The following is a 13,807-nucleotide window of genomic DNA, read 5'->3' on the forward strand; positions in this document are numbered from 1 at the left end:
CACACACACAGTGTTTGATCTCCTCCTCCAGTAGGAAGCAGTGAGTCTTAGATCCTTTCTCTGCAGCTCAGTTCTCTCATGGTGAAGTTCACAGTGTGTCCACGGTCCACAGCCCTTATAATGTCCCAGCAGGGGAGCCTGAGGACGTAGGGACACGTCCAATATCACGCATAGAGTTGACCTCCACTACTAATATAGTAAGGTTACAACTGTTGTTTCTACTCTGAAACATGAACACGTATGCAAGCAAATACTTACATATATACACACACACACACGCACGCACGCACGCACGCACACACACACACACACACACACACACACACACACACACACACAATCTCTGATGCAGCCCACTTTTGATGTGTACTTTTGTGTGGTGTGTTGACTATTGTTGTGTGTTGTGTCTTGGACATGTTTTCCTAGTCTGCAAGACAGCTAAAGGTGCACTGATAGGGCAATATTAGGAATGGTTTCCACTAATGATGTGACTGTGACGTCATTCCTAGCACTGCCCCACCGTGCCAGTATAAATCCAAATCATTCATCCGCATATGTGGATGATATAATAGCTTCGCAAGCAGGGATTTTTCAAACTGGAATCTCCACACTTGCTAAAGCAGGTTAGGAGATACTCTGAGTCCCTGTCTGGGACTCTGGGAAGAAGATTTCTCTCTGGATCTAAATGGGTTACACTTTACCTGACCCCTCCTTCACAAGGCCGACATAACACTATTATAATGATGAAATAACACTATTATAATGATTACTTAACACTATTATAATGATGACATAACACTATTATAATGATGACATAACACTATTATAATGATGACATAACACTATTATAATGATTACATGACACTATTATAATGATGACTTAACACTATTATAATGATGACTTAACACTATTATAATGGTGACTTAACACTATTATAATGATGACTTAACATTATTATAATGATGACATAACACTATTATAATGATTACATGACACTATTATAATGATGACATAACACTATTATAATGATGACATAACACTATTATAATGATGACATAACACTATTATAATGATGACTTAACCCTATTATAATGCTGACTTAACACTATTATTATGATGACTTAACACTATTATAATGATGACTTAACACTATTATAATGATGACATACACTATTATAATGATGACATAACACTATTATAATGATGACTTAACACTATTATAATGATGACTTAACACTATTATAATGATGACTTAACACTATTATAATGATGACATAACACTATTATAATGATGACATAACACTATTATAATGATGACATATCAACATTGTAATGATGACTTAACACTATTATAATGGTGATTTAACACTATTATAATGATGACATAACACTATTATAATGATGACATAACACTATTATAATGATGACATAACACTATTATAATGATGACTTAACACTATTATAATGGTGATTTAACACTATTATAATGATGACATAACACTATTATAATGATGACTTAACACTATTATAATGATGACTTAACCCTATTATAATGATGACTTAACACTATTATAATGATGACTTGACACTATTATAATGATGACATAACACTATTATAATGATGACATAACAACATTGTAATGATGACTTAACACTATTATAATGGTGATTTAACACTATTATAATGATGACATAACACTATTATAATGATGACATAACACTATTATAATGATGACATAACAACATTGTAATGATGACTTAACACTATTATAATGGTGATTTAACACTATTATAATGATGACATAACACTATTATAATGATGACTTAACCCTATTACAATGATGACATAACATTATTATAATGATGACTTAACACTATTATAATGATGACATAACACTATTATAATGATGACATAACACTATTATAATGATGACTTAACACTATTATAATGATGACATAACACTATTACAATGATGACTTAACACTATTATAATGATGACATAACACCATTCTAATGATGACATAACACCATTCTAATAATGACTTAACACTATTATAATGATGACATAACACTATTATAATGATGACATAACACATGTTATAAACATGTCATGACAACAAGAAGACCTGGGTAATGGTTTGTGACTTGAGATATCCGCTGTAAGAGAACATTATTGTCTCTCTGTCTAGTTGTAGAGGAGAGATAGAAACTGCCTCCGTTTGAAGGGCAGTCTGTGTTTGGTAGAATGAATGGAGAGATGTGTAGATACTCTGAAGACTTTAGAATTTGTGCAACAGAGACAAAATGTGAGATAGAGAGATATGGATGCCTGTGTAGTGGAAGGGAGATGTGGATCCTGAGATAGAGAAATAGTATGAGAAAAGTCTAGAGGGATAAATCAAGTTTGTGCAAGAGAAAGAAAGATGAGAAATGGAGAGAGAAAGGAGAGGAAGATAAAAAGAGAAAGAAAAAGGGAAAAGAATAGAAATGGGGAGAGAGATGAATAGAGACATAGCAAGATGGCTGTCTGAGCAGTGTGAGTTGAAATGGTGTGTGTGTGTGTATGTGTGTGTGTATGTGTTAGTGTAAAGTCGTGTGTGTGTGTGTGTGTGTGTGTGTGTGTGTGTGTGTGTGTGTGTGTGTGTGTGTGTGTGTGTGTGTGTGTGAGGATTGAGGAGTGTGTTGCCTCATTCACACTATAGGGCCGACCCTAAATGTACTGTGCTGGCTCAGCCATGGTTCTTTCCAGCATGGTTCTTTCCAGCATGGTTCTTTCCAGCATGGTTCCAGCCACTCTGGTGGATGCGTAGCCAGGCCAGCCCAGTACAGTACAGCCCAGTACAGTACAGCCCAGTACAGCTCTGCTTGGCTAGGTTCTGGTTGGTCATATAGTGTGAATTAGGCGCGCGTGTGTTCTCTGTGTCATGTCACTCACCGACTCTTTCCCTCCTCAGCGAGAAAGTAAACAGCACAGGTCACAACGCTTCCGACCCCTTTCTGGACTGGTATTTACTCATTTATACTCCTTCTGTTTCTTTTCGCCCGCTTTTCCTTTCCTCTCCTCCTTTAGACCATCCTGTTTTAATTACCCCCCCAATTATGATTTTTTTACTCCTTTGCTTTTTTGTTGGTTTTTGAGTTGGCTTATTTTGAGTATATTTTCTGTTGGCTGCTCCCTGCAGTATGGCTGTGGCTTTACTGTGGTTGACTGTGGTCCCTGGGAAAGGGAGTTAGTGGGGCCGGGGCGCCATTTTGGTTCTTTCGTTGGCAACATCTCAAATGGCACCCTATTCCCCATATAGTGCACTACTGTTGACCTGAGCCTTTCATAACGGTCGTGCAAAATATGGAGAATAGAGTGTCGTCTGAGTTTTGCCCTTTTTTCTCAGAACTTCCATTTTGGGTCTTTTTGTTGATGATTCCATTTTGGTTCTTTCGTTGGGTCCTTTTGGGTTGGGTTTCCTGGTCGACTGTGTAATATTCTAACCTTGCCTCAATATCATTCTCCATCTTGTGCCTCTCTCTGTGTGGTTTCCCAAAGTGGGGCTGGTCTGCCCACTGCTTTGGGAAACTGTGGTCGACCATACTCCTTCAGTAGCTCTGTGTTTCTGCCCTGTAGGTCCAGCAAGGTGACCCTTTACACGTGTGTGTGTGAGCTCTATAATGTGTGTTTGTGTATTTGCTTGTGTTTATATTTCTGTATACCTGTGTATGTAGGTTTCTGTATGTCTGTGTGTTTGTATATTTGTAAATTGACTCAGATACCACTGCTTAACCTGGTATTTGACACTCTCTTAACCTCCCCACCCATCCTCTCTTTTCTCTCCCTCTCTGCCTCCCCTCCTTCTCCACTGCTCTCCATCATGCTTTCTGTCTCTATTTCTTAACCTCTCTTTTCTCCTCGCTCTTCTCCCCTTTCATCCAACTCTCTGTCCATCTGTCTCACCTTTCCTCCATCTCGCCTCCCTCCTCTTTCTCCTCTTTCTCTCGCCTGCTCTCTTCTCTCATCTCTTCTATCCTCTACCTCTCTCTCGGTCCCCCTCTTTCTGTCCCTCCTCTCATCCTTTCCCCTCTCTCCGTCCCTGTAGTAAGGAGCAGCAGAAGAACAATAAGGGTGGTAATAAGTCTGTGTGGGAACAGAGGACCAAGGAGCTGAGGAAACAGACTCTAATGACCAGCAGAGAGGCCCTCTACAACGAACTGGACCCAGAGGACCGCTGGAAGGCAAGGAGAGAGGGAGGGAGGGGGGAAGGATGGAAGGAAGGGAAGGGGAGTGGAGGGATGGAAAGGGGATACCTAGTCAGTTGCAGAATTGAATGCATTCAGTCAAAATGTATCTACCGCATTTAAGCTGAATCAGAGAGGTGCGGGGGGCTGCCTTAATCGTCATCCACGTCATTGGCGCCAGGGGAGCAGTTGTTGTGGGGGTTAACTGCCTTGCTCAAGGGCAGAACAACAGATGTTTCCACCTTGCCAGCTCAGGGATTCAAACAAGCAACCTTTCGGTTACTGTCCCAAGCTCTAACCTCTAGGCTACCTGCCACCCCAGAGAGGGGGGTAAGGAGGGAGGTGGTTAAGGAGGAAAGGAGACAGTGAGAGACAACAAACCAAATGGAAAAGGGTGGAGTGAGCGATGGAACACAGAAAGGGGAGAAATTACGAAAGTTGGTAACACTTTTTATTGGTCTGGGTAAAGCTGATACTTACCTGCTTGATACTTTCTGGTACTTACCTCATATAGTTCATCATAATTGATAACTACTGGGTAATTACCTGGTGCCAAATGTGACATATTGGTTGGTGCCTTTGTCAATTTACCAATAATTGAATATATATTTTTTTAAATTAAGCGTTATAGGAGGTTATATGACCTCTGGGATGCTAATGATATTATGCCTCTCCTTGATTCCGCCTGGCCTTCTTCGTCCGTCCCCTGCTTACAACTCTCCCAACCCAACCTTTCCCTCCCTCCCCCCTCCCCTTTCTTCCAGGTGAACTACTCCCGCCACATCCGTCCTGACATGAAGACCCATACAGACCGCCCTCTAGTGGTGGACCCCCAGGAGAACCGCAACAACAACACCAACAAGACCACCAAAGAGCCTGACCCCCGCCTCAGCCAGCAGCACGCCGACAAGCTGCTCCGCAAGCAGACACACGTCCACGAGAGAGGAGGTGGGGGAGGAGGAGGTGGGGGCTCAGGGTCTGGTTCAGGGCCTGGAAGGCCCTACGAGCGGGCAGACTCTACGGAGAGCCGCAGGAGCCGTAAAGAGAGCAAGGAGCACCAGGAGCTCCAACACCACCACTCCTCCCATACCCGCCTAGATGCAACGATGCTGGGACAGAGTGTAGAGGAGAGGCCCCAGAGAAGGCACCACCACCCACGGGGCCAGGCGGGCTCATCGGAGCACAGGAAACCCCGCCAGCACCGCATGCCCCCAGAGGACGAAGAGGGGGGAGGTGGAGGTGGTGGAGGAGGAGGAGGAGGTGGGGAAAGGCGGCACAAGAGCAGGGGGACAGAAGGAGAAGGCGAGGGGGAGCAAGAGGGGGGTGATGGAGGTGAGAGGAGGCAGAGACGGCATCGCCATGGCACTCAGTCAGGGTGTGATGGTGAAGGGAAGAGGACGCGGCCACACCGCAGGAAGTGAGGGAGACCCTGACACACACAGACACACACACACATATATTCGCACTCACACTTTCCTCTGTCAACCAGTGTCCTTATACAGTAGTTCTCAGAACCTTTCTGACATTTCCCTACTCCTTCTCTTCCATCAATCTCTCGTTTCTCCCTCTCTTCCTTTCTTTCCTTCTCTTTCCCTCTATAGGGATGGTCCCAACCTGTCCACCACACGTCCCATCCAGAAGAGCCTCTGTAGACAGGACAGCCAGTACAGCGAGGACATGGACAATGTCATGAACAGTAAACTGGCCACCAGCCAGCCCCAGCTACCCCCAGGCTCCACCCAGCAGCCCTGCCCAGCCTCGAGCCTCCACAGCCCAGCCAACCACACTACTCCAGGCCCAGGCTTCGGCCCTGCAGGCCTCAACACTCACCTGACCAACAGCAGCTCCCATCTGGGCCCAGATGGAAGCCTGGTTCCTGCATATGGAAGTAGCACCCGGATACCGGACCACACGGCAGTGGACATACCACCCATGTTTCCTTCCCACAACGCCATATTGCAGGGTGAGAGAGAGGGGAGAAAGAGGAGGGGAGGGGGATGGAGGGAGACTGTGTATGACCAAGGTTTATCAGGTCACATCTTCAGTCAAAACATTGAGAAACAGCCACGCATGCCATGCTATTTCTCAATTCTTGTTTCTTCCCTTCATTCTTACCTGTCCTTTCATTTCCTCTCCTATCCACCCCCTCCCTCCCCCTCTGCTCTCTCTCTCTCTCTCTCTCTCTTCCCTCTCTTTCTTGCATCCCTCCAGTCAATAGGAATGCTAACACGGAGCCTCTGCCTAAGAAGGAGGATAAGGATGATGATGATGATGAGAAGGGTGATGAAGATGGACCCAAACCAATGCCTCCCTATAGCTCCATGTTCATCCTCTCTACCACCAACCCGTATGTGGGCGCATGCATGCACACACACACACACACAATCACAATCACACACACACACACGTATTTTCATTATTAATTATATTAATGATGCATTTTTTGTTGTTGTTGCAATGTGTGTGTGTCTGTGTGTGTGTGCTTGTGTGTGTGTGTGTGTGTGTGTATGTGTGTGTCTGTGTGTGTGTGTACGTGCATGCTTGTGTGTGTCTGTGTGTGTGATCAGGTTCCGGAGACTATGCCACTACATTGTGACCCTGAAATTCTTTGAGTTTGGTATCCTGTCTACCATCGCTATGAGCAGTATCGCCCTGGCAGCAGAAGATCCCGTCTGGCCAGAATCACCTCGCAACAATGTGAGACACTCAATGCTAGCTCTGTGTCTGTATTAGCTTATATTTACTCTCCATGCTAACGTAGCTATTAGCTAACTTTTACTTTACCCTCTGTGCTAACTTAGCTAGTTTAGCTAGCTTCTACTTTACCCTCCATACTAACTTAGCTATTATAGCTAACTTCTACTTTACCCTCAATGCTAACTTAGCTATTAGCTAACTTTTACTTTACCCTCCATGCTAACTGAACTATTAGCGAGCTTCTACTTTACGTCTGCTAACTCTGTGTCCTCTCTCTCCCTTTATGCAGGTTCTGCGCTACTTTGACTATGTGTTTACGGGAGTGTTCACCTTTGAGATGTTGATTAAGGTAATTCTGAATCTATTTCACTCTAGCTATACTTGTAATATTTTGACGTGAGACCGTCAATAACAAAACATATCCACTCTCTCTGTCTCCCTCACTCTAATGCCCCCCTCTCTCTCTCTCACTTTCTCTCTCTCTCCCCCTCTTCCTCATTCTCTCCCCCCCACCTCTCTCTCAGATGGTGGATCTGGGCCTGGTGTTGCACCAGGGCTCCTATTTCCGTGACCTGTGGAACATCCTGGACTTTATAGTGGTTAGTGGTGCTCTGGTGGCCTTCGCCTTCACGTAAGTTACCCTCCTGCCCCGTCATCTCCTCTCCCCCAACTATCTCTCTCTCTCTTGTCCTGCCTGCTGCCCCATCTCCTCCTCTCCCCCATCTCCCCCTCTCTCCTCTCCTCTCTGCCCCCTCTCTCTGCTGTCCTTGCAAGGGGTCATAACGTCACTGCGCAGACAGCCTCACAGGCGCCCTGGAGCAAAGCCCCACTCTCTCTCTCTCCTCTGTTGCTCTCTCTTCTGTCGCTCTCTTTTCTGTCACTCTCTCTTCTGTCACTCTCTCTTCTGTCACTCTCTTTTCTGTCACTCTCTCTTCTGTCACTCTCTCTTCTGTCACTATCTCGTCTCTTTATATCCCATGCTCTTGTTCTGTCTCATGTTCACACTCCCACGCTCTCTCTCTCCTGTCTCACTCTGTCTCAGTCTTAGCTCCTCTGTCTTGCTCTGTCTCACTCGATCGACAACCTTCCCACAACCTTCCCATAACATCCAACTCCCCAGGCTACTGGTACTACCGTTTCCCCAATGCCCCTTTCAATCATCGTTCGCCAGAGGAAACCCCTTTCCCCTCCTCCTGTCCTTTATCCCGCTCCCCATCTCACCTGCCTCCCTCGCTCTTCATTTCTACTTCTCCCCCCTGCGGTCCAACACTATCCCCCTCCCCCTTTCTCTCCCAACGTCCACTACGCCCCCCTCTCTTGCTCCTCTCCTCCCCCTTATCTCCCGTGGGTGTGAGGACCACCCCAGGCACCTGTAACCCTTTAGTGTCCCAGGCGGTTCTGGAGCTGAGGGGCCTGAGCCGCACCCCTCCTCCACCCCTCCTACGGAGCAGGTATTTCAGCTTCCTTCTTCTGCCTGAGCTTGGGCTGGGAGTGGGACAGGTGCTATGGCTGGTGATGGAGCTGGTACTATCGCTGGGGCTGGAGCTTGGTGTGGGATGAAGAAGGGTGCCTTAATGGAATAAAGGTTTAGGATGGGGGAAGTGCTGGGTCTAAAGCTAAATGGAACGGGAGCTGGGGGTGTGGGGAAAGACAAGTGCTGGGGTTGTAGCCGGGATCAGGATGGGGTAAAAAAAGAAGAGGATTAACGTTGAGACAAGGGGGTTAGGGCTGGAGTGGGGTTGGGGGTAGGTGGGGTTGAGTGAAGAGAGGTGTAGTTCTTGGAATAGTACATTGATACATTGACCCTCTTGAAAAGAGATGCTGAGTCTTAATGTGACTACCTGGAGCGACACAGGATAGATCAACAGACTAAAGGGAATGGTTGGGTTGGGTGTGATGCTAAAATGTGGGTAGGCTTAAAGGGTTGTTTTTGGACTGTGCTAGAACTGTTAGCTTTTTCATGATCCAGACCTCCTATCGTATACCGCGGCGCCTGAAATGGTGTCCAAGATTTCTCTAGGCTGGTTGATTTAGACCTAGGATATGATTTTACAATGATTTTATACATAGTTGCATGACATAAAGTCATTGGTTAAGGCTTGTGAGTTGATTATTGTACATGCTACCTGAACACATAGTGCATGAGTTATTCTGGTAGTATTGATGTGAGTCTTTCCACGCTAACCCAGTCCCCTTATACAGGTGGATCATTGAACAATGGAAAAAAATGGCGACCAGGGCATTTTGATTCACTCAATTCAGGAATTGAATTTGAAATGTTGAACCCCTTCAAAGAAAATACTGGGATATTTTCAAAACCGTTCATTCAATTTCAACTGATCATCTGAATTGACTGAATCAAAATGGAATCGAAAGCCCAACCCTAAAGGAAAGCACGGGTATGAGGATGATGTGCACATAAGCATACATACATACTTGAGGTCCATATACATGCATCTAAAAATGGGAATGGCAATAACTAACAGTCATTTCTGCAATGCATATGAACAACCTATCGTAGCTCTGAGTATATGATCATTCATTAGCTGATAGGGGTGTTGCGTGTTTCGCAAACAGAAATCACTCCACTTTGTATCTTCCCAAGCATGTCTTATACTTCCTCAGGGAAGGTCCCTTTCTTCCACCCTTACTCCCTAGGCCCTAACACTAGCTCCCTTTGCTTAACCCTTTGCTTCCCCTCCATAGAGAGGGGCTATTACCATTACAGTGGGCATGCAAGTTTTCTCCTTTAAGGGAGAAAGATTGAAAAAGATACCTGGATGTGCCTGCAGAATACTCCCTCCCTCCCTCCCTCCCTCCCTCCCTCCCTCCCTCCCTCCCTCCCTCCCTCCCTCCCTCCCTCCCTCCCTCCCTCCCTCCCTCCCTCCCTCCCTCCCTCCCTCCCTCCCTCCCTCCCTCCCTCACCCCATCCCTCACTCCTTTACTCTGCTCCTGTGGAGAGAAACAAACTGTTCACCAATCCCTTTTACATTCCTCCTTCTCCTCACTCCATTTTCATGATCTCCGAATGGATAGGTTCACAGAATGTTAGCATTGCCCAGCTAGCATTAGCATCATTACAATTGCCTATCCAATCATTTCACATCTGCAGTCATGTGAAGGAGATGAAGGAAAGGATGATTTGTAGGAATATTGGGACACTCAAGGTAGAAGTTGCATCAAACCACAGATCTAAGACCAGATTGTCCTCCCACAAATCCTAACCTTGCCCGTTAGGGTGGTAAAAATGAATATGATTCTAGATCAGTGTCTAGGGACAACTTCATGCTACTCTTCCTCTGAGTGGCCGGTGCTCCAGGGTGGCAGTAGCACCCCCTGTCTGTGGGACTGACCCCCTGATCATGCCATGTTATGTGTGTATGTGTGTGTCACTGTCAAGTGTATGCGTGTGTGTGTGTGTGTGTGTGTGTGTGTGTGTGTGTGTGTGTGTGTGTGTGTGTGTGTGTGTGTGTGTGTGTGTGTGTGTGTGTGTGTGTGTGTTTGAGTATTTCATGTATATATGCGTCTTTCTGTATGTATGTATGTGTGTTGCATATATATACGTGTATCTTTCTGTATGTGTGTGTTGCATACTGTATATATGTGTGTCTATCTGAGTGTATATGTATGTTCGTGTGTTTCACTTTCTGTGTTAGGCCTGCGTTTTTAGTCTCAGGGTATAATGGAATGTTTGACAAAGGTCCAGACAGACAGACAGACAGACAGACAGACAGACAGACAGACAGACAGACAGACAGACAAACAGGTAGCAAGACAGACAGACTCTGATAGATCAGTCAGATAGTCAGAGACTCTGATAGATCAGTTAGACAGCAAGACAGACAGCAAGACAGACAGCAAGACAGACAGACAGACAGCAAGACAGACAGCAAGACAGCAAGACAGACAGACAGACAGACAGACAGACAGACAGACAGACAGACAGACAGACAGACAGACAGACAGACAGACAGACAGACAGACAGACAGACAGACAGACAGACAGACAGACAGACTCTGATAGATCAGTCAGACAGACTGATACTCTGATAGATCAGTCAGAGAGACAGCAAGACAGACAGAGAGAGAGAGACAGAGATCAGTCAGACAGACAAAGATTGTGATAGATTAGTCAGACAGACAGAGATTGTCATAGATCAGTCAGACAGACAGACAGAGACGCTGATAGATTAGTCAGACAGACAGAGATTGTCATAGATCAGTCAGACAGACAGACAGAGATGCTGATAGATCAGTCATATAACAGTGAAACTCACAGGGCCAAAGCAGACTCTAACAGATAAAGATAGTGCCCTTATTCAATTGGTCGAAATCAAGCAGCATTGCAGATAGAACGAGTGCTCCCATTGGAGATCTGTATCACCACTTTGATCTAATTACTCCGGCATCCAGTGTCTGGCCTGATGATCGGTATTATCTGGGCTCGTGCCGTCATCCTGCATGCCTCTCAAATAAATAGAAGAACCACTGTGCCTGAACATAATGCTCTTCCCAAGGCAGGACACTGATAGGCCGAAACTGGTACACACCTACACTAGTGGACCAATCAGATGACTGGAAGGGAAGTGGTTTGATATTGGTTACTATGGTTACTAACATGGATGCTCCCCTCAGTTGACCCTATGGAATTGTTAAAGCATCATTGATGTTGAGCATCGATGGTGGCACTAGTTTGGTGCTATGTCTCACTTATAGAGTTCTCTCTATGTCAGTGTGTGTCTGTGTGTGTTGTGTGTGTGTGTGTGTGTGTGTGTGTGTGTGTGTGTGTGTGTGTGTGTGTGTGTGTGTGTGTGTGTGTGTGTGTGTGTGTGTGTGTGTGTGTGTGTGTGTGTGTGTGTGTGTGTGTGTGTGTGTGCGTGCGTGTGCGTGTGTGTGTGTGACAATGGGCTTCTATAAAGGCATAGATTGTTTAGCCACAAAACTAGCATTGAATTATATAACTTCCCATGCCAGACAAACAGACAGGTAGCTAGGAGTGTGTATGTTGGGGAGGTTGAAGATATGTGTGTATGTGAGAGGGGAGGGATCTAACAAAACGCAGGCCTTGCACTCTTTTTTTCTGTTTCTCTGTCTCTCATATGGATGTTTTTCCTCCTTCAAACCCGTCCTTTTCCCTTTGTCCCGTTTTCTCTCCTTCTCTGTCTCTTTCTTTTCCTATCTCTCTCTCTCTCTCTCTCTCTCTCTCTCTCTCTCTCTCCTCTGTCTCGCTGTCTCTGACCCTCTCTGATCTCTCCGTTCCGGACCAACAGGAGCAGTAGCGGGTAAAGTTGTGTTCTCTCTCTCTTTCTCTTCTGCTGCGCTCTGACTGCTTGTCCTTCCGATCACACGGCTTTCCTCTCTTTCTTTTTTAAATCTGTCCGTCCTCATTGTCGCCCACGTCTTTACCTCTCTCTCTCTCTCTCACTGTCACCCACGTGTCTTTATCTCTCTCTCTCTCTGTCGTTCGCCCTGCTCTCTCTGTGGAACAGCTCTAACTAACATACGACTCAAATGAATTCAACATGAATCAAATGTGAATCGTTCATGTGTGAGTCTGAACTAAATCTAAAGCAAATCATAAGTGACTCAGAACAGACAATGAGAATAAAAAGAGTAGAGGACACAGAGTAATAGGTGAAGCAAGTGAATCAAGTGAAGAGAAGGGGGAAGTGTGATAGTGTAGATACAGGTTCTGGGGGCTGGTCATGCTGGAGCTAGAGAGCAGAGGGAGACAGTGGAGGTTCTGGGGGCTGGTCATGCTGGAGCTAGAGAGCAGAGGGAGACAGTGGAGGTTCTGGGGGCTGGTCATGCTGGAGCTAGAGAGCAGAGGGAGACAGTGGAGGTTCTGGGGGCTGGTCATGCTGGAGCTAGAGAGCAGAGGGAGACAGTGGAGGTTCTGGGGGCTGGTCATGCTGGAGCTAGAGAGCAGAGGGAGACAGTGGAGGTTCTGGGGGCTGGTCATGCTGGAGCTAGAGAGCAGAGGGAGACAGTGAGTCCTAGGAAATGCTGCTCATGGAGATCAGACACACACATGCACACAAATACTCACACACACGCTATCACAGGCAGATGTTGTAAACACACACACATACCTGCACACACGCAGAAACAGATGTGTAAACACACCCCTCCACACACACACACACAGTCAGCCACCAGTAAGTAGCATTACATCTGGTGTAACAGCTGCAGCCGCAGCAGGAGGTTCTAGAAGACCTCAGGCATCCCCCACCATGACCTCTGACCTTGGAGAGGTCACAGCTGACCGTTTACCCCCTGAGGCTGAGTAGGGAAGACACAGGGAAAAATCTGGAGGCATCTCTCACTGAGATGCAAGTTAGTTAGTTCCTTAGTTAGTCAGCTAGCCACCTAGTTAGCTAGCCAGCTAGTTAGTTATTCACTCAGATCTTACAGTATATGCAATTGGGACAGAGTTACCTCCACCAACCAGGTGCTAGGGCTAGTCTCTCTTCTCTATATGACCAGATACTCAGAGAGAATCCTGTCCACTCCCACACATGTTAGTATGTCCACAGTCTCCCCTCTAAAAAAAAAGAAAGAGGTTTGGCTTGGCATTTCAGTCCAGAAATGCCTGCACAATATGTTTGTCTTTGCCAAAGACCAAGACACAATGTCATGCTGTTTGGGCTATGCTATGAAACCAGCTTGGGGAGGGGAGTGGTAGAGCTAGTGTCTCTGTGTAGAAAAGTTCCCCATTCCTCTAGCTATCAATGGAGAACAAGGTTTCAATACAGCATGGGAAGCTATAGGTTTCAAAGCAGCATGAGTAGACTGCACTGTTTCAGTATTTCAGTGCATGTGTTCGTGGGTTCAGCCACCTTGCTTAGTGTTGGATGATGCATTGCACAGTGCTAAAGTTG

At 45.9% G+C, this 13,807-nt stretch overlaps 1 protein-coding gene across 11 annotated transcripts in view; it reads left to right on the forward strand.

Moving 5' to 3' along the window:
• Nucleotides 1–13,807, forward strand: part of LOC106606804 (voltage-dependent P/Q-type calcium channel subunit alpha-1A) — a 132,554-nt gene that overhangs the window by 48,516 nt on the left and 70,231 nt on the right. For 10 of the 11 annotated variants that reach the window (XM_082976420.1, XM_082976410.1, XM_082976416.1 and 7 more), the window contains 8 exons: nt 2,957–3,007; nt 4,091–4,226; nt 4,994–5,646; nt 5,831–6,192; nt 6,441–6,576; nt 6,797–6,926; nt 7,216–7,275; nt 7,451–7,557. In XM_082976420.1, the coding sequence (XP_082832546.1) occupies nt 2,957–3,007; nt 4,091–4,226; nt 4,994–5,646; nt 5,831–6,192; nt 6,441–6,576; nt 6,797–6,926; nt 7,216–7,275; nt 7,451–7,557 (1,635 nt within the window). The remainder of the gene's footprint in view (nt 1–2,956; nt 3,008–4,090; nt 4,227–4,993; nt 5,647–5,830; nt 6,193–6,440; nt 6,577–6,796; nt 6,927–7,215; nt 7,276–7,450; nt 7,558–13,807) is intronic. The other variant, XM_082976418.1, reaches the window with a different exon arrangement.

The sequence above is a fragment of the Salmo salar genome, chromosome 06, assembly GCF_965601325.2.
Source record: "Salmo salar chromosome 06, fSalSal1, whole genome shotgun sequence".
NCBI classification, from domain to species: Eukaryota; Metazoa; Chordata; class Actinopteri; order Salmoniformes; family Salmonidae; genus Salmo; species Salmo salar.